At 55.1% G+C, this 19,772-nt stretch overlaps 2 protein-coding genes across 13 annotated transcripts in view; one reads left to right on the forward strand and one right to left on the reverse strand.

Annotated features, from left to right (window-relative positions):
• The first annotated feature begins 6,685 nt into the window (after positions 1 to 6,685).
• Positions 6,686 to 19,608, forward strand: LOC105490021 (glycerol-3-phosphate acyltransferase 2, mitochondrial). 12 transcript variants are annotated; one of them, XR_011612152.1, is made up of 23 exons: positions 6,688 to 6,779; positions 9,232 to 9,354; positions 9,505 to 9,618; positions 10,315 to 10,388; positions 10,800 to 10,904; positions 11,114 to 11,242; positions 13,596 to 13,695; positions 14,132 to 14,265; positions 14,577 to 14,676; positions 14,773 to 14,985; positions 15,364 to 15,486; positions 15,657 to 15,739; positions 16,069 to 16,187; positions 16,835 to 16,905; positions 16,985 to 17,243; positions 17,333 to 17,481; positions 17,671 to 17,748; positions 18,222 to 18,353; positions 18,436 to 18,556; positions 18,637 to 18,702; positions 18,941 to 18,996; positions 19,089 to 19,223; positions 19,369 to 19,608. XR_011612152.1 is itself a non-coding variant. In XM_071077357.1 (22 exons), the coding sequence occupies exons 2-22, from the start codon at positions 9,292 to 9,294 to the stop codon at positions 19,155 to 19,157; spliced, it is 2,358 nt and encodes a 785-aa protein (XP_070933458.1). In that variant the 5' UTR covers positions 6,688 to 6,779; positions 9,232 to 9,291; the 3' UTR covers positions 19,158 to 19,608. The 12 variants fall into 12 exon arrangements, 9 of the variants coding, with proteins under 9 accessions (XP_070933462.1, XP_070933463.1, XP_070933460.1 ...); XR_011612153.1 differs by having other exon boundaries at positions 19,143 to 19,223; XM_071077357.1 differs by having other exon boundaries at positions 19,089 to 19,608.
• Positions 18,854 to 19,772, reverse strand: part of LOC139355320 (oxaloacetate tautomerase FAHD2B, mitochondrial) — a 32,887-nt gene continuing 31,968 nt past the window's right edge. The window contains exon 9 of the transcript XR_011612156.1: positions 18,854 to 18,990. The gene's annotated coding sequence lies outside the window, so the exon portion shown is untranslated. The remainder of the gene's footprint in view (positions 18,991 to 19,772) is intronic.

Raw genomic sequence — 19,772 nt, forward strand, 5'->3', positions numbered from 1 at the left:
GATTAAAGACCTAAATGTAAGACCTAAAACCATAAAAACCCTAGAAGAAAACCTAGGCAATACCATTCAGGACATAGGCATGGGCAAGGACTGCATGACTAAAACACCAAAAGCAATGGCAACAAAAGCCAAAATAGACAAATGGGATCTAATTAAATTAAAGAGCTTCTGCACAGCAAAAGAAACTATCATCAGAGTGAACAGGCAACCTACAGAATGAGAGAAAAGTTTTGCAATCTACCCATCTGACAAAGGGCTGATATCCAGAATCTACAAAGAACTTATACAAATTTACAAGAAACAAACGACCCCACCAAAAAGTGGGCAAAGAATATGAACAGACACTTCTCAAAAGAAGACATTTATGCAGCCAACAGACACATGAAAAAATGCTCATCATCACTGGTCATCAGAGAAATGCAAATCAAAACCACAATGAGATACCATTTCACGCCAGTTAGAATGGCGATCATTAAAAAGTCAGGAAACAACAGATGCTGGAGAGGATGTGGAGAAATAGGAATGCTTTTACACTGTTGGTGGGAGCGTAAATTAGTTCACCCATTGTGGAAGACAGTGTGGCAATTTCTCAAGGATCTAGAACTAGAAATACCATTTGACACAGCGATCCCATTACTGGGTATATACCCAAAGGATTATAAATCATGCCACTATAAAGACACGTGCACACGTATGTTTATTGTGGCACTGTTCACAATAGCAAAGACTTGGAATCAACCCAAATGTCCATCAGTGATAGACTAGATTAAGAAAGTGTGGCACATATACACCATGGAATACTATGCAGCCATAAAAAGGACGAGTTCATGTCCTTTGCAGGGACATGGATGAAGCTGGAAACCATCATTCTCAGCAAACTATTACAAGGACAGAAAACCAAACACTGCATATTCTCGCTCATGGGTGGGAACTGAACAATGAGAACACATGGACACAGGGCAGGGAACACCACACACCAGGGCCTGTCAGGGGGTAGGGGGTTGGGCAAGGGACAGCAACAGGAGACATACCTAACGTAAATGATGAATTGATGGGTGCAGCAAACCAACATGGCACATGTATACCTATGTAACAAATCTGCACGTTGTGCATATGTACCCTAGAACTTAAAGTATAATGATAAAAAAAGAATCAGTGAATGATTCTTTAATCCAACATCTGAGCATCCACCTTATATGGGATCACATTGTTTTTCTCCATATAGTAAGAAAGAGTTTTTCCAACAAGAACAGCAACTCTTTCCCACTGACTCGTGATGCACCTTTTATCATAGACGAAGCTCTCCTCCAGCCAGGTATCTCCCCTCTCCATGCTGTCAGTGTGTTGTCTATTGGTTCACTGTCATCATACTGCTTAAGACAACAACAGCACCTTTAGAGAGTACCGGAGTATCTGGAAGAGCAAGCTTCCTGCCTACATTCCTTTGGCTTAGGCATCTGTGGACCTTTATCCCTTCTCACATGTTTCAGAGTAAGTTTCTAAAACTGGACTCTTTACTGGACTATAGTGAAGTGATTGATGAATTGAGGGAGAAATGACATCTCCACATATCAGGCCACCCCTCCCAGGAGCAGGGGATGACTTTACTTGGGGAGTGTCTATACCCTCATTCTACTCCCACCCACCAATTAGTCAGCAATGGATGGAGTTGCTCAATCAATGCTAGGGAGGAGATCTCCAGGGAGGAAGACAGAGTGGGCCTGGAATATTCTTCAGCACCACTGCTTCCATTCCCAGCCATGCCTGGCAAGAGGGAGGAAACATCCTGTCACAGAACCTATGTTTTCTGGGTGGATGAAACCCAGGTGTCCTGGAGGAAGCAGGTATGGTGGGAAGTTGGGGCAACGGGCAAGGGGACACAGAGCAACAGAACTTCTGGTTTTCCCTAGCGTGGCCCAACCCTCCCAGCCAGCATCATGAGGTGGCACTGGCTGCTTCCCCCTCGTCCCGGGCATTGGGAGGATTGATGTGCTTCATTCAGCCTGTCTGCCTCATGACTTGACTGAGCTACACCTCAACATTGTGAAGTAAGTAGACAGATTATCATCCCCATTCAAGAGAAGAGGAGACGTCATCTCCTGCTAAGGTCCACGGAGAAGGAAGTTCACTCATCACCTGAAAAACATTTATCCAGAGCTCACAGTGCAGCAGCTTCTTGGCCCTGGGATGTGGCAGAGACCAGACAAATGGTCAAATGGATCCAGTCAGCATTAGACACCATGGTGGACATGTTGTTCTTGTCAGCCAGCCAGCCAGCACCATTCTCTGAGAGAACCAGCCCCGTGCCCTCCATTCCTCCTAGGTTGGTCAGTCGTGGTGCCCCCTCACCAAAGACAGGAAAGGGGGCAATGGTGTGGGTCCAGCCACTATGGCAGGACATGCAACACCCGCTAGCCACAGTGATTGGTCGAGACGGTAGGAGGACAATCCTCGCAGGACCAGTCTTCCCTGGGGTTTCACGTCTATATTGGGGGACAGAAGTTTCTTTCTACTAAGGTTGCTGAGGAGGGCGGATATAAGTCTTGGGCGACTGACAGTCACGTTTTTATAGAAAAGAGGCTTCAGCAAGAACAAAACCAAGCAGAGATGAGCAGTATGGACACATGAGAGAGAACCAGAGGCCTGACAATGTTGCTTTAGCACTTAGGTCCAGCCATGCCTGAAGTTAACACATTCATACTTTCCAGTTATGTGAGCCAAACCATGATCTTTTGGCTTATGCACACTTGAGCTGGAATAAGTGGAAAGAAAGAGTCCCACTGAACAGAGCTCCTACCAGCAAATCCAACTGTCTGCCCCCTCTACTGAACTCTCACCCCTCAGGTTCCACCAGACTCTTAAGTTGGGGCTTATTTTGATCATAATTCCCCTTCTTTCAAATTGTCTGAATCTAGATTCTGTCAGGAAATACCCTTCATTCCTCATTGGTTTATGACATCTGCCAGAAGGCCAAGCCTGCCTTCTGTGCCATCCTCCAAGTTGGCGATGAAGATACCGATGTGGAAGAGAGAGTACTGTAGCATGCAGCACCCTCCTCCCTCAGGGATCAGCCCTTGAATGTCTCACACTGTCCCTGGTCTTCGCAGAATCCCAGATCCCCAATATTAGAAAGGACCTCAGGTTCCCCATTCACTCTATCTCAGCCTCTTGGCTCAAGTTTTCAACTATAGAGGGGGTGCCAGCCTTGGCCAGAGGAAAGTGAGTGTCTGTTGGCAGCTTCCCAGCACCAATGTTCCCATTCTCCTGCCACTAGCACCCAAATTCAACTTCTCCATTCTAGGCTTTGGTTTGCTGCAATGCTTAGCAAGATGTTATGGAAGGTTCTGGTATAACGGAAAGGATCCACAACATAGTGCACCACCAGTGGTTACCTCTGGAGGTGGCTGTGCTCACAGCACCTGGGCCTGGGAGGGAAAGGAGTATATCAGAAACAGGCATGTCTCCTCCATTAATCAGGGATCCTCAGAGACTGGCATTTGAATTACCAGACTGAGTAAGGAATAATCACCTTCACCCCATGGGGGCAGACACCATCCAATCGGTCAAGGGCCTTGATAGAACAAAAAGCAATGGAAAAGTGCATTTCCTCATAACCCTAATGGAGGAGACATGCCTGCCTCTCATAACCCTAACTGATGGAGGAGACACGCCTGCCTCTGAGACAGCCCTTTCCCTCCCAGGCCCAGGTGTTCTGAGCATAGCCACCTTCAGAGGTAACCACTGGTGGTATCTATGTTGTAGATCCCTTCTATTATTCCAGAATCTTCCATAAAGTCTTGTTCAACGTGGCAGCAAACCACAGCCTAGAATGGAGAAACAGAACCATGAGCATAGTTAGGGGATGGACAGATGAGCTTTATTATGGGAATTGGCTCCTGTGATTATGGAAGCTGAAAAGCCCCACCATGTGCCTTCTGCAAGCTACAGAACCAGGGAAGCTGGTGGCGTAACTCAGTCCAAGTTTGAAGGCCTGAGAACCTGGGGCTGGGGGTGCTGCTGGTACAAGTTATATAATCCAACGCCTGGATCTAATGTCCAAGGGTAGGAGAAGATGGGTGTCCCAGCTGCAGGAGGGAGGGAGGGAGGGAGGGAGAGAGGGAGGGAGGGAGAGGGAGGGGGGAGGGGGGGGAGAGAGAGAGAGAGAGAGAGCACGCGCGAGAGCGAGAGCGCCTGCATGCAAATTCTCTTTTCCTCTGCCTTTTTTCTATCAAGGCCCTCAATCAATTGAATGGTGTCTGCCCCCACTGGGTGAAGGTGAATATTCCTTACTCAGTCCAGTGATTCAAATGCCAATCTCTTCCAGAAACACCCTCACAGATATACCCAGAAATAATGCCTTACCGGCTCTCTGGGCATCTGGTATCCCAGCCAAGCTGACACCTAGAATTAAACATCACGTCTCCTCTTCCCAGCCCTCCGGTGTTCCACGGACAGATGGGCGGAGCCCCCCTGCTCATTCTAATGCCAGCCCAAGTCCTTTTCTCCAGGGGATGTACAGGAGAAAGGCCTGTCAGTGCCTTCAGGGAACACCTGTCCCCAGCCATAGGGAGGGCCTTTGTCCCTCTGGGCGCAGGCAGTCAGTTACATGTCTGGACCTTCTGGGTAATGCGTTCTGGCATGAGTCCAGGATGGGGCTTACCAAGTCCAGTCCAGGTTGGGCAGGGCTCAGCTCAAATCAGTTTCTGTTTCTCTCAGGGTGGGGTCAGTCACAATCAGTGTGTATGGCAGCTGGTCTACAGGTCTTGCTGCATTGCAGCTCTGCCTCTCCTGCAAACCACTTGAAGGAGAAAGAGCACACTGAGTCCTTGGTGGCCCAATCCGGGTCTGAGAGGGATGCTTCTTTTCAAATGTCCAAATTGCAGCAAACCACCACCACCACCACAACAAAATACATTTCTTCCAAAGAAGCAGCACGTCTGAAAGCTGAACTCTGAGATGCCGGGTGGGCCTCGTCTCTACGGTCAATCCATGCAAACTTCTAGTCTAAAGTCTCTGCCTTGGGGGTACTTCTCAGCATAAGAACTCCTTAAGAGGTGGGGACATGTCCACAACGGCAAAACTCAGCCGCCTGTACAGATGGTGTTCCCAGAACTAAGGGGCGTCAGCCCTCGGTAAATGCAAGTCTGCACTCTTAGGACGCAACTTACAACTTCGAAATGAAGGTCTATAGTTTTCGTTTTTCAGCTTCAGTCTCAGGATCTCGATGTGCACAGGGCACTGTGATACAAAAGAAAGGTAAGACAGGGTACAAAATGGATTCTGCAGGTACCGGGAGGATGTTGCAAATCCCAGTGGAGATGAGTGGATGCACACACAGCCTGGACAGACACGAAATGGCACAAAGGGAGAGATAAGGCTACATCCTGGAGGGGCAGGCTGTGGGAGTCACATCAGGGCTGGTGAGTCAGAGAGGAAGGAGGGATGTGAACACGTTCTGTGCTCTCTTAGGCCCCTCCAGGCTCATGTGTGGCTTTTCTCGGGCACATGTGTGTCACATGCCCTGGAACTGCGGAATCCTCTGGCATGGCAGGTGGACTCATTCCACGGGGGCAGAAAAAGAGAGCACAGTCGTTCCCACATTCATCTGTTCTATACTGCTTGCCTCCCACTGGCTGGTCTCCTGCTGGATGCTGGGAACACAGTTACAACACGAATGAACCCAGAAGGTCTTTGTTCACGCGGAGCTTAGGGCCGAGACAGGAGTCGGGTCTTAATCAAATAACCACACGAACGCACTGGCCACAGGCCCAGCTGAAACCTCGGCACCTCGCGGCTGCGGGAGGTTCCCGACTGGTCTAGGCTTCCCATTAACAAAGGAAATGACCCTGGGGAGGCCTGACTTGTTTTTCATGACTGCAGCTGTCTCCTGACGACGTTCTCTCCTTTCTAATCGTCCTCAACTCGGAATTTTGCTAGAGCCTGAACCCCAGTTTGGGGTGACTGAGCCCTAGGATAACCTGTTTAATCAGAATCTGGCCTGAGTCCCTGCTTGAAGCTCGGGCACCCCGGGCCTCGCGGCCGCCTGCAGCAATCCCCTCACACCGCGGGCCAGGGCCGGCTGGAGAAGCGAGCAGGCCGCCCACCGAGCACGGAGACCGGGAAGCGAGCAGGCCACCCACCGAGCACAGAGACCGGAGAACCGAGCAGGCCACCCACCGAGCACGGAGACCGGGAAGCGAGCAGGCCACCCACGGAGCACAGAGACCGGGAAGCGAGCAGGCCACCCACCGAGCACGGAGACCGGGAAGTGAGCAGGCCACCCATCGAGCACGGAGACTGGGTAAGGGAGCAGGCCGCCCACCGAGCACAGAGACCTGAAGCGAGCAGGCTGCCCACCGAGCACAGAGACCGGGGAAGCCAGCAGGCCGCCCACCCAGCACAGAGACCGAGAAGCGAGCAGGCCACCCACCGAGCACAGAGACCTGAAGCGAGCAGGCCGCCCACCGAGCACAGAGACCGGAAAAGCGAGCAGGCCGCCCACCGAGCACAGAGACCTGAAGCGAGCAGGCCGCCCACTGAGCAGAGACTTGAAGCGAACAGGCCGCCCACCGAGCACAGGTCACGTGTCCACGTCGAGCGCGGCGGAGCACGGGGCGCAGGGCGGGGCTTCTGGACCAGCGCGCATCCCAATTGGTTCTCGGGGCTGCCTTTTAGCCGGACGCGCCGAGGCGGGCCGTGCGCCCTTCCCCTGGGCAGTCCACGCCTTCCGGCCGCCTAGTGGAGCTGCTGCTTTGGCGGGAGTTGGCGGCTGGTGTGAGGTGAGAGGCGCGGGGGCCGCTCCCTGGCGAGGCCAGGTCAGACGCGGACCGGGATCATCCAGGGGCCTTCCTGCTTCAAGAGCCTGGTCTGAGCGGCCTGTTGGGGACTGGGCAGAAGTTGAAGGGGAGGGAGCGCCGGCCATGCGGGGCCTGTGGCGGGAATGCGGGGCCTGTGGCGGGAATGCGGGGCCTGTGGCGGGAAAGGGGCCTGTGGCGGGAATGCGGGGCCTGTGGCGGGAAAGGGGCCTGTGGCGGGAAAGGGGCCTGTGGCGGGAATGCGGGGCCTGAGGCGGGAATGCGGGGCCTGTGGCGGGAATGAGCCCCTGCGGGGCCTGTGGCAGGAAAGGGGCCTGTGGCGGGAAAGAGGCCTGTGGCGGATCTGGGGGTAGCTCAGGGAGCGCCCGCCGCGGTCTGGCGAGGGAGCCGAGGCCTGAGGGGCCCTGGGCGGGGTTGTGGGGCGCCGCGGCCGTGTTGGAGCAGAGCCAGGAAGGTGAGGTTCTCTCGCGGCTCTCTGTAGGGCGCGAACATTCCCAAAAGGGGCAGGTTTAGAGTCTGACCCTTGATCAAGGGCTGAACGCGCAGATGTGCGCGGGCTCAGGCGTCGATGATCATCAAGGTGGAGGCAGACGGGAGGGCTCCTGCGGTCGGGCTACGGGGACAGCGGCGGCCAGCTGGGCCCTGTGGGGTGTGTGCTCAGATGCCAGAGCTCAGCTTTTTCCATTACAACCGCGACTGGAAACCTTGATTTAAAAAAAATGTGTATATAACAAGCCTTCTGCTGTTAAACGTTGGTTTTACTTCATAAGGTCTCAGCACGTTGTATAGTCAAAGAAATGTGTGTGTGTGTGTGCGTGTATATATATATATATATATATATATATATGAGTACATAGTTGAATTTACCCTCGAGGTGCCAGTTTACATCCTCTGCTGTAGGAGTCCTGAGCTGTGTCGTTGAGGTAATTGGCAGATGGGGGTAACCTCTTGCCCTAGCTTTGACTCTGCTTCGGTAGAGTTAGCACAGAACTAATGGGGTTGGATTTGGGGATTGGGGGTGGTCTTCGGCTAAGGGACAGATATCCGCCTTGCAGAGCAGGCAGGACTCACCACAGGCCTCGGCTTGTAGCCTTGCTGTAGCATGTGTCTGTGAACAGAGCTATGCAAACATTGTCAAGATACGGAGTGCCTTTGGGATGAGCCTCCTGTGGCCCCCCAGACCCCGGGCACTGCAGGATCCTGATCCCATTATTGATTGGCTTCATGTCGGGAAACTGAGCTGACTGGGGAAAGGAGGAACGTGCCTGGAGAATTTTTGGGAGGACGTTACTGTGGGTCAGCTGGCTCTGCCTGGTTCTCTCTTGCACGCAGGGCGGACTGCTGGACATACAGAGATGAGCCCCTGCCCTCAGGACACTCCAACCACGTAGGGAGATGAAACCATGGTCCTGGAGGAGGGCTTCGAATGGTTCTTTGTCCGGCAGGCTTGGGCTGGGGAACCCAAGGAGGAGAGGGAGGGCTTAGAGGGTCTTCCAGAAGCATCGTGGACTTAGAACCCTGGGCAGAATTGGGTGGGTGGCTGGGAAAGGAGAGGGTCCCAGATGGGCCTGATTACAGTGTGGTGGGGATGGGGAAACATGATTAGAGCAGCCTATTCATCAGGGTCATGCTGGGAAATAGGGAAGAGGGGCTTCTAGGCCCCAATTTTTGAGCCAGGAGGCGTTCAGTGCTGTTTGAAGGAACATATTTATTAGTTGAGGGAAATATCGTGGTGGGATGGAGGGGCTGAGGAGATACAAGTGGCGTCTTCTGTGGAGAACGTTAATGTGAGAGGGGAGTGATTGTGGAAAAGTCTGTCTTGTCCTTAACTAGGTGCTCATTCTTGTGAGTAGGCCTCTGTGTTCTGACCCCCAGTTGTCCCTCTTCTATTAGCCAGCCCACATTCCCATATGTTTGGGTGGTTACAGGGCTGTCTCCTGGTGGGGAGGGGAAGGGCAGCTGGGAAGGGCATCTGAGAAGGACCTGGTAGCCTCATGGCGATAGTCTTCTTCCTCCTTGGCAGTCTCATGCCTCCGTCTTTTCAGTCCAGCCCTTATTCTTTCCCTCTGCACAGAAAAGATCAGCATCTCCGGTACAGCCCTCATCTGTGCTAGGAGATGGCAGGGTGGGTGTGCATGGTAAGACAACCCATCCCCCTCATATTGGCCTGAGGAGGGCCCTGACCTGGCTACTGTGAGACTTTTTGAGAAGAGCTGGCTCCTTTGTGGGACCAGTGGGTGTGGGGCAGGGCCTTGATCTGAGCCAGCCCCTAGTATCCAGCCTAGGTTCTCCTTACCGCTGATGGCCTAAGTGATGTCTGTCTGTCCCGTGATGGGGGGGTTGAAGTTACTTCAGGAGTCCCTGGATTATAGCTCAGATTCTTATGGCTCCATCCCTCTACCTTTCCCTGGCTCAGGTTTCTGTGGGGACAAGGAGCGTGGCAGAGGTGACTGGTTCATGGTTCTTCTAGGCTCTCATGGCCACCATGTTGGAAGGCAGACGCCAGACTCAGCCAAGGAGTAGCCCCAGTGGCCGAGAGGTAGTGTGGCTTGTCCCATTCCTCAAATCCCCTCTGCTCTGCCACCCCTTCTGCTGTGCCCCTTACTTCTAGAGCCTCTGTCGCTCCATCTTTCCCTCTCTCCTGCCAAGGACTTTGAGTCCTCTCATCTCTCCTCATTGCCCTTTCCAGACTAGCCTGTGGTCCTCAGGCTTTGGGATGAAGCTGGAGGCTATCACCCCATTCCTGGGGAAGTATCGCCCCTTTGTGGGTCGCTGTTGCCAGACCTGCACCCCCAAGAGCTGGGTGAGTGATGGTAGGGCCAGGCCGCGACCAGGAAGCTTGGTTCTGGGAGCTGAAGCTCTGGGAAGCTGCTTCCTTTATGCCCTTCCAGGCTTGGCTCTTCCCTGCCCCATGCCTCTGCCTCTGTCTTGCAGGGGAAGGGGTGCACTAGGATTGGTTGTGTGGTTGGGCTGTGGCTTGTTCCCAGGCCTGGGAGAGTTGGGTGGGAGAAGTGCAGAGGGGCCTAAGTGTGGTAGGGTGTGCCCAGGGGGCTGGGGTCTCATCATGCCCGTGTGAGTTTTCTTGTTCAGTTTTGGGGACACCACCCTCTCAGACTTCCCTAGCACTCAGCTCATGCTTGAAGACCTCTTTTTCGGTTCGTGCCACGTGATGGTGGTGAGGGGGCCCAGATTTCTCGTGGAGACCCGGGTTGCCTGTTCTCTGCTGTTGAGAAGATAACTTCCTGGAGACTTTCATATGCCACCTGAAAAAGGGTGATTCTGTACAGGATACAGCACTTTAGTTTTGAGCATGGGCCCCTTTTTCCTGAGCCAGCCTAGGATCTGGGGTCAAACGCCTTTGGGAAATACGGTGCTGTAATGTTTTCTCCTGGAAGACTTGGCAGGCCGCCAGGCAGAGACCAGAGGGCAGCACAGGGGCTTTTCTTTGCCAGTTTGCAAAGGTCCCCCAAGACATGCTGTCTCTTCCCCTCTGTGGCAGGAGTCCCTCTTCCACAGAAGCATAACGGACCTAGGCTTCTGCAGTGTGATCCTGGTGAAGGAGGAGAACACCAGGTAGTCAGAGCTACAGACTGGAGCAGGGTTGGGGACAGGGCCCCTTGGGTGCAGGGCTGCTGGGGCCCTGCTTTTTGGTGCCATTTTCTTGCTCTGATAGAAAAAGAAGGGCCCCGTCCTCTGTTCCACAAGCCTGCAGGGAGGGGCAGACGTGGAGCTCTCCTGCAGTTCCTTCTGTGAGCATGTATGGATTGCCCACTGTGTTTCAGGCTGTGAACCTGTCCCCGACTCAGCAGGGTGAGGGGTGGGAATGGGGCACAGATGGACAGGCAGTTCTTCTTCCTGCTCATGTGTTCCTGGGACATGGGACTGGGGTGTGCTCCCTTTCTGATTGAATAGCCCTCTGTGAGCCCTGGTGGAGGTGGGCCCTCTCTGAATGATCTTCCCTCCTGCTCTGGGAGCTGTGCCCAGGTTTCGGGGCTGGCTGGTTCGGAGGCTCTGCTATTTCCTGTGGTCCCTGGAGCAGCACATCCCCCCCTGCCAGGATGCCCCACAGAAGATCGAGGAAAGCACCGGGTGAGGAGGCAGGGAGTGAGGTCTGGCTGGTATTTCTGGGATCCTGAATGGGATGACAATGACAGTAGGTAGGGGTGGTTCAGAGGGCTGGCTGGGGCAAGGCTTCTAGAGCGTGAGCTTTGCCTGGGACCCTTCCTTAAGGAGAATGGTGAAGATTGGAGGCCGTTCCCTGCTGCAGCCTCATATCACTCCTCCCAACCCCCCCACAGGGTGCAGAACCTCCTCTCAGGAAGGGTCCCAGGAGGCGCTGGCGAAGGCCAGGCTCCTGACCTTGTGAAGAAAGAGGTACAGCGCATCCTGGGTCACATCCAGGCCTCACCCCGTCCCTTCCTGGTCAGGTAACTGTGCTGAGGGGCACTCATCCTTGGGCTGGGGACTGTCCTTCTGGAGAGTGGGTGTTGGCTGGGCGTGGGGAAGTGCTGAACTCTCCTCCTAGGGAGCTGGGTAGTGTTTACCAGAGTGGGCTGCAGCCTGCCTTCACCACCGCCTCCCATCCCCACATTCCCCAGCACAGGTCTGAGCTTCTGTTACATGCAGTGCACTGTTCCAGGGAAATGGAGGGGCAAACAGAGATATGCGTGGCTGCAAGAAGGAGGGAACAGGGCTGAGACAGAATACCAGTAAGGGGACAAAGAGACTGTTTAAGCCAGAGCCAAGAGGAGGAAAAGGAGCCAGCCTTGGGGGTACAAGAATGAGGGGAACAGTCTTGCTAGAGGGAATAGCCTGAGTTTTGATCTTGGGCAGGAGAGGGACTAGGTTTGCTCAAGAAGCTGACGTGGTTGGAAGCCAGCAAGTGAGGGTTCGAGAGCTGTGGGAGGTGAAATCGAGAGGCAGAAGGGATCAAATCATGTAAAGCTGTGCAAGTTTGGACCGGATCTCTAAGTGCAGTGAAAAGCAGCTGCAAGGTTTTAAGTGGGAAGTGACGACATCGTGGATTAGGGTCAAGAGTGGAGACTAGAAGGGCATCTGGAAGGCTGTTTTGTTAGTCCAGGTGCGAGATGATGGTGGACAGTAGAGGTTGAAAAGTGGATTGAGAGATCGAGGTGACATTAACAGGACTCAGTGATGGACTGGACGGTGGGAGCAAGGGTAGTGAGGGAAATTGGAGAAGTTACAGGACAGCCCCATTTCTAGCCTACTTTCTGGTGGTATGTACAGAGAACAGGCTATGGGAGAAGTGAGTTGGCCCAGAAAGCTAATCTGGACAGAGAGTTTTGGTATTTGACATGCTTGTGGAGACATTGAGGAGGCAGTTGCATGTAGGAGCTTGGAGCTCAGAAGAGAGGTTGGGGCCAGAGACACTGTGAAGCTTTAGCATACAGATGGTGTTTAAAGCCAAGGAAATGAATGAGTCCCTGAGTGCAGGAGGGCTTGGGGCAGCATGTATCAAGCTCAGCTGTCTTGAATATGCTGAGTGGCCAACTGAGCAAGGACAGAAAGTAGAGGTTGTTGGTGACCTTGGCCAGCCCTCCACTGTGACAATTCCTTGACTTTGTTAAGATTTCTAGTGCCTTGATGTCCCTTGACATCAGCCATCAGCCTCCCTGTCTGTGTTGCCTTCCCTCTGAGCCTAGCTGAGATTGCAGGCTCAGGGTGCGAGTAATGCTCTTGGGAGGGAATCATAGGCATGACCCCCGACTGTCTGCCTTCTCTTTGCACCTCAGCAGCCCAGCATTGCTAGAGAAACACACACCAGTGGACTGGTTTCCTTGCTAAGTGCAAATGTCACAGGGACACATGGCAGCCTCCAGAGCTCCCATCTAGCCTGCTCCTTCTTAGACTTATCCAGTGTCAACTGATGCTGCCTCTCATGCTTCACAGAAAGATAAAAACCATCACATGGGGACTTGCTGCTTATCTGCCACATTTCCCTGCTACTGCAGCTATGTATCTGTCCTAAATTAAAGCTGGTCCTACACCGGTGCAGTGGCTCATGCCTGTAATCCCAGCACTTTGGGAGGCCAAGCAGGGTAGATCATCCAAGAGCTCAAGACCAGCCTGGGCAACATAGACAAGCCTGGGCAAACTTGTCTCTCCAAAAAATTAGTTGGGTACAGTGGTGCGTGCCTATGGTCCCATCTGCTTGAGAGGCTGAGGTGGGAGGATCGCTTGAGCCCAGGAGGCAGAGGTTATAGTGAGCCAAGTTCGTGCTATTGCACTCCAGCCTGAGCAACAGAGCAAGACCCTGTCTTAAAAAATAAATAGAGCCGGTCTTCCTGTTGGGCTGGATGGACAACCCCACCTGCCTGCCCACCAGGGATTTTGCCCCTGCAGTTGTCCCCTTTCCTTCTTCTATCACTAATCCTTCGTTTTTATTTGACCTTTCCTGGCAGTTTGCGAAGAACAGGCTGGGTTCTGCCTGGAGAGAGGCTTGGTTCTCTAGTCTCCTTTAGGGTAAATGGAGGCAGATGCTCTGATTCTGATGTGAGGCAGCTGCACCATGAGGTTGTGGGAGAGTAGCAGCGTCTGGTGGGCATGAACTGTGGTGTCAGAACTTCCAGTCCCAGCACCACTACTTCTTAGTGTTCGCTACCATGAAGCAGTTCTGTAGCTTCCCTGAGTCTCACTTTCCTCTTCTGTAAAATGAGGACAGTGGTGGGGCCTGCCTTAGAGGAGCACTGGGCGGCCCTCCAAGTGCCCCAGGCTGAGCGTCACTCCTTGCTGCACCTCATGCCTGGTGTCCCTCCCCAGGCTGTTCAGCTGGGCGCTGCTGCGGTTCCTGAACTGCCTCTTCCTGAATGTGCAGCTCCACAAGGGTCAGATGAAGATGGTCCAGAAGGCCGCCCTGGCAGTAAGGCCCACCCTCCATTGGGATGGGGATGGTGGAAGCAGAAGAGCAGAGGCTGGGCCAAGCCCATAAGTGAGGAGCAGCCCCCATCTGGTCCTGCTTCCTGACCTCTCTGCTCCCTGCCATACAGCAGTCCAGTCCCCATCAGCTGGTGGGAAAAATCCCCTGCTTTTTGCCGACCTTCCCTTTATGTCTCACGGCCCTGCTCCCACGGGGCTTCCTCTAATGTCTTTCCATCATGGTCTTAACAACCATTACGTCAGTACATCAGTGCAGTTACCTTAAAAGTTGTCTAAACGCTCCTTTGCCTTTGGGAAATGTGCTCAGAGGAAGAACTCTCAGCTGGACCCTCCCTCCCTCGGGCTGCCCTGGGTCTTTGGCTGCCTGTGTCCTCAGGGTGGGGCAGGTTGGCACTTCCCTCTGGCTCTCCCCGGAGCAGGGCTCGCCACTTGTCCTCCTCTCTACTCACAAAACCCTCCTGGACGGGATCCTGCTACCCTTTATGCTGCTCTCCCAGGGCCTGGGTGTGCTCCGTGTGGCCTGGGACTCCCGCGCCTGCTCCCCTGCCCTCAGGTAAAAAGCTTTTGCCTCTAGACATACGTGGGAGAAGCCGCAGGCTGGGGTGGGGTGTGTATTGGGGTGTGTTGGCAGCAGCTCCCTGCTAAAACTCTCTTCATGGCCCCTCTCATCCCAACCATACAGCAGTCTGGCCTGTGGGGCTTAGATGGAGGGGTCAGCCACAGGGCCTAGGGCCATGGCTTCACCTCAGGGTATTCAAGTAGGACACAGGCTGGCCGTGGGGGAGCTGAGACTCTCACTAGCCCGTTATTCATTCTCATCTCCAGAGCCCCTTTCCTTATCAAGTTCTGCCCTATGTCCCACAGAGTTCTCCTGAGGAAGCTTGGGGGGCTTTTCCTGCCCCCAGAGGCCAACCTCTCCCTGGACAGCTCTGAGGGGCTCCTTGCAAGGGCTGTGGTCCAGGCGGTGAGTGCCCCCAGTGGTTACATATGGGCCAGGCTAAGAGGACCAGGGGTCTGTTTCTGCTCTGGCCTTAACACCCCCTGTCCCCACTTATTCCAGGTCATAGAGCAGCTGCTGGTTAGTGGACAGCCCCTGCTCATCTTCCTGGAGGAACCTCCTGAGTCCCCGGGGCCACGGCTGTCAGCCCTGGGCCAGGCTTGGCTGGGGTTTGTGGTGCAGGCAGTCCAGGTGGGCATCGTCCCAGATGCTCTGCTGGTACCAGTGGCCGTCACCTATGACCTGGTTCCAGATGCACTGTGTGACATATACCATGTGAGAACGTGAGACCCTCCAGCCCTTGGGCCCCTGGGTGGACACCAGCTCCAGATAGGAGGCAAAATATTGTGTCCTGTGGCTGAGTCCCTCTTAGGGCTGCTGGGGCTACAAAGGAATCATCTGGCAGCACCTGCCAAGGCCATTACCATCATCTCATTTCATCCTCTGACGACCTTGATAGGGAGGGATTTTTCCTGTGTCATGGATAAGAAAAGAGGAGCTTGGGACAAGGTCATGCACCAGTTTGGGCCTGAGATAAAACTGAGCATGCTGGGACCAGAGTATACCTCTGGAGACCAGGATGGGTGGGCAGCCCTGATGTCTACTCCAGAGCAGTGCCCCTGGCAACTATAGTCATCCTCTCCCTCCTTGCAGGCCTCGGCCCCCCTGGGGCTGTGGACAGGAGCTCTGGCTGTGCTACGTAGCCTGTGGAGCCACTGGGGCTGCAGCCGCCGGATCTGCTCCAGGGTGCACCTAGCTCAGCCCTTCTCCCTGCAGGTATGGAGTCAGCTGGGGAAGGCTGGGAGTACCTAAGGGGTCTGTCCTAGGCATCTTGGCAGTCTGGCCCTCGAAGCCACTGCAGGGATAGCTTTGCCTACTTCCAGTGGGCTGTGTGCAAGTTTCCTGATAGTCCAGCGCAGGCCACCTAAGAACCTTGTCCTGGGCAGGAATACATCGTCAGTGCCAGAAGCTGCTGGGGCGGCCGGCAGACCCTGGAGCAGCTACTGCAGCCCATCGTGCTGGGCCAATGGTAGGGGCATGGGATCGTGCGGTCTCATGGGCAAGGCAGGCAGCCCTTCAGCACCAGCGTCTGTATCCCCCCTAGTATACACACACTAGCAGACCTCTCTCACCACATTTTCTGGGGTCATCTTGGATAGTTCCAGGCACTCGCCTTCCCAGCAGTCTGAGTGTGAGAATATGGCACAGAGGCATGGAAGGGACTGGGGTTTATAGAAGCCATCCTCTGTCCTGGGGCTGGGAGGGGGGAACACCCTCACCTTTTAGAAAGCTCTAGGCTTTCCCACAGCTGTTTTTGTGTTTGGTCCCTTCATTCTGTAATCTGTGTCTCTATCTCAGTACTGCCGTCCCAGACACTGAGAAGGAGCAGGAGTGGACTCCCATAACTGGGCCTCTCCTGGCCCTCAAGGAAGAGGACCAGCTCCTGGTCAGGAGACTGAGCTGTCATGTCCTGAGTGGTGAGGGTGAACCAGATCTGGGCCTTTGGGGGTGGGTCCCTGAATCGTCCCCTCTCTGGGTCAGCCAGTCACCAGGGTTCTCCATTCCAAGTGAGTGTCTGCACGTGAGACCCTCTATGGTACCTCGGGGACATGTGAAGAATGGAACCCTCCTCCTACAGGAGGAGCAGGGCAGCCAGGGCTGGCATGAGGGAGCAGCTAAGTGCATGCACAAAGATGGTGGCCTGAGGCCAGGAGGCTGCAGCTGCTTCCCCAAGGCCACACCCAGCCCTGCCTTCTGAGGGGAGTCTCCTTAGCTTGGATGGGGATGGTGTTAACTGAATGGAATGATACGTGTAAGGGCTTAGCAGAGCGCCTGTGCAGAGGGCCCTTATAGAGAGAGCCATCAGTATCGTCTCCAGTGGTCCTCTGTAGTAGAGGCTGTGGGTTGGTGTGTGGGCCCCAGGACGAGATCCAGGGAAAGGCCCCCAGCTCCTGGCCTGGCTGTCAGCCTGTGTGATAAAAGCCACTGCTCCGGGCGTACATTCCTCATCCCTGGGGTGAGCTGGGATGTGTGGCTAGGAAGACATGCCAGATAATGGAGGGACCAGGCTGCTGGGCCTCAACCCCTGACCAGCATCTCCACCCCCCACCCCGCCCCACTCCAGCCAGTGTGGGGAGTGCTGCGGTGATGAGCACGGCCATCATGGCAACACTGCTGCTCTTCAAGCACCAGAAGGTAGCGGGTGCCATGTGGTGGGGACCTGGGCGAGGGGTGGGGTGTGGCTCTCCTGCTCAGGCCTGCTCTGCCCACCCAGGGCGTGTTCCTGTCACAGCTCCTGGGGGAGTTCTCCTGGCTGACGGAGGAGATACTGTTGCGTGGCTTTGATGTAGGCTTCTCTGGGCAGCTGCGGAGCCTGCTGAAGCACTCTCTGAGCCTGCTGCGGGCGCACGTGGCCCTGCTGCACATCCGCCAGGGCGACTTGCTGGTGGTGCCGCGGCCTGGCCCAGGCCTCACGCAGCTGGCACGGCTGAGTGCTGAGCTGCTGCCCGTCTTCCTGAGCGAGGCTGTGGGCGGTGAGTCTTGAGGTGCGCGGTGTAGGTGGGATGTGTGTGCAGTGGTGAAAGGAATAGCTTCATCCTCATAATGGACCCAACTCCCCCAGCCTGTGCAGTACGGGGGCTGCTGGCAGGCAGAGTGCCGCCCCAGGGGCCCTGGGAGCTGCAGGGCATATTACTGCTGAGCCAGAATGAGCTGTACCGCCAGATCCTGCTGCTGATGCACCTGCTGCCGCAAGACCTGCTGCTGCTAAAGGTCAGGCCTCCCCTACGGCCCACTTGCTCCTAGGCCTTCCCCTCTTGGTGGCAGGAATGGCCCAACCCTGCCCAAGCCCTACCTCTGAAACCTCCTGGGTGGTAGGTCTGGCCTTGCCTGGCCTTTGGCTAGGCCCCTGATCATGTGCCTGGCTTGCCTGAGGCCATATGGGTGCCTTTTTCTTCCCAGCCCTGCCAGTCTTCCTACTGCTACTGTCAGGAGGTGCTGGACCGGCTCATCCAGTGCGGGCTCCTGGTCGCTGAGGAGGTAGGCAGGGCAGCTGGAGACAAGACCCTTCCCTTGGGCCTGGCATCCTCCAGCCTCACACCCTGAAGCCAGCTGCCCCAGGCTCCTCTGCCCTGTGTGTGCTGTGGGGGTGGACTGCCCCTGGCCTTGCAGCGGGGAAGCCTAGCTCACACCTCTCCTCTGTGCCTTGGGAAATGGCCACCTATGCCCCGGTTCTGTCTCTCTCTCTGGATAGCACTGGACACGTGTGCCTCTGAGGTTCTCTGCACACTTCCTGCTCCCCACATTTCTTGGTGACATGGCCACTGCCCTTGAGGGTGGGAATTCACTTCCTCCCACTCTGCAAGTTGGCCCAGCAGGTGCTGTGGCATGGCTCTGGCCATCCTCTTGGGTCTCTAGGTCTGCTTTTACTGGATTCACCTGCATGTACCTGGTCTGGGGGTATAGGGATCCCTGGCCAGCCTGTCAGAGAACTATGGCTCCATGGCCCCTAGACCCCAGGCTCCCGGTCAGCTTGTGACACAGGACGACAGCGACTGAGCAGAAAGCTGCTGTGGAAACCAAGTGGGGACTTTACTGATAGTGACAGTGATGATTTTGAAGAGGCTGAGGGCCGGTACTTCAGGGTGTGTTTCAAGAAGCTGCCCCTGGAGGGAGGTGGTAGGGAGGTGGTGGGGAGCTGCGCTCACCCCGGCCTGTCCCCCCCAGCTCAGCCAGCAGTCACACTGCCCAGACTTCTTTCTCTTCCTCTGCCGCCTGCTCAGCCCACTGCTCAAGGCCTTTGCACAGGCTGCCGCCTTCCTCCACCAGGGCCAGCTGCCCGATACTGGTGAGGCCCTTGTTCCCTTGCAGTCCTCGAGGCAGGCTGTCTGCGTAGGGCACCAGGTCTAGGTCTTCTCTTTTCCGCAGAGTCGGGCTACACAGAACAGCTGTTCCAGTTCCTCCAGGCCACCGCCCAGGAAGAAGGGATCTTTGGTGAGTCCCAGCCAGTCAGCCCAGGCTCCTGGAGGCAGGGGTGTTTGCTGGTGGTTGCTGCCCCCTGCCGGACACTGAACCCAACTCTAGGAAGGCGGCTGCAGAGTTCAGAGGGTCTTCTGTCCAGTCTGAGCTCTAGCCCTCCCTGGGCTGCTGCTTTACACAAGAGGAGAGAACCCTGTGCCCAGTGGCTCCCTGTCCTCCCTACCTAGAGCCTTCACCTCTCTCTCCTCTCCAGAGTGTGCGGACCCAAAGCTCGCCATCAGTGCTATCTGGACCTTCAGAGACCTAGGGGTGAGAGAAGCCACTGTCACCATCTTCTGTCCCCGTTCCCACCCCGATAGAGTGGCTCAGGGACACCCAGCTACGTCCCCATCAACCCACAGGGCTGGCGTGATGGTGTCTCATTAAGACCCTGGGATTTACTTGGTGTCTTCCAGCAACATACGTGGTGATGGGTTGGAGAAGATGGGATGGTCTCCTGCCTCTTGGTCTCCCAAATCACTGGCTCATCCTTCTAGGTGGGGTATTAGGGCTGCTTTGAGGCAGCTTTGCACAAAACACTGAGGTCTCACGGCAGGTTTCTGGGGGACAGGCTTGGCCCCTGGGCCCGGTGGACACAGTCTCTGTGTTGAGGGTACTCATGGCCCATCTTCCATGGCCCAGGTTCTGCAGCAGATGCCGAGCCCTGCAGGCCCCAGGCTCCACCTGTCCCCTACTTTTGCCAGCCGGGAGAATCAGCAAAAACTAGAACAGTTTATCCGGCAGTTCATCTGTAGCTAGAACTGTGAGAAGGAGCCTGTGCCGAGACTTCTCAGCCCCACAACACAGCCATGTCCTAGAGCCAGAAGACGGAGAGGAGGCTGCAAACCCTTAGCTGGTCTATAAATACAAACATTGAGGCTTGATTGTCACTTGCCATCTCTTGCTTTCTCCCTCCTTTGATGTGATAAACAAGGGGACCAGACAGGTTGTCTTTTCCCAAGCCCAGGAGTATCTTTGTGGCGTATGTGTGTGTATTTGCTCTCTTCTTCCCCAGTCCCACAAAATGCCCCGACTTGTCCCATGAA

Source organism: Macaca nemestrina, chromosome 13 (assembly GCF_043159975.1).
Source record: "Macaca nemestrina isolate mMacNem1 chromosome 13, mMacNem.hap1, whole genome shotgun sequence".
Lineage (NCBI taxonomy): Eukaryota > Metazoa > Chordata > Mammalia > Primates > Cercopithecidae > Macaca > Macaca nemestrina.

Bases quoted from the DNA above. Each gene is read 5' to 3' on its own strand.
- LOC105490021 (XM_011755229.3), top strand. From the start codon at position 9,292: ATGGCCACCATGTTGGAAGGCAGACGCCAGACTCAGCCAAGGAGTAGC. The intron at 9,619-10,314 runs GTGAGTGATGGT...CCTCTGTGGCAG, and splicing joins CCTGCACCCCCAAGAGCTGG to GAGTCCCTCTTCCACAGAAG. The intron at 15,740-16,068 runs GTAGGGGCATGG...TCTCTATCTCAG, and splicing joins CCCATCGTGCTGGGCCAATG to TACTGCCGTCCCAGACACTG.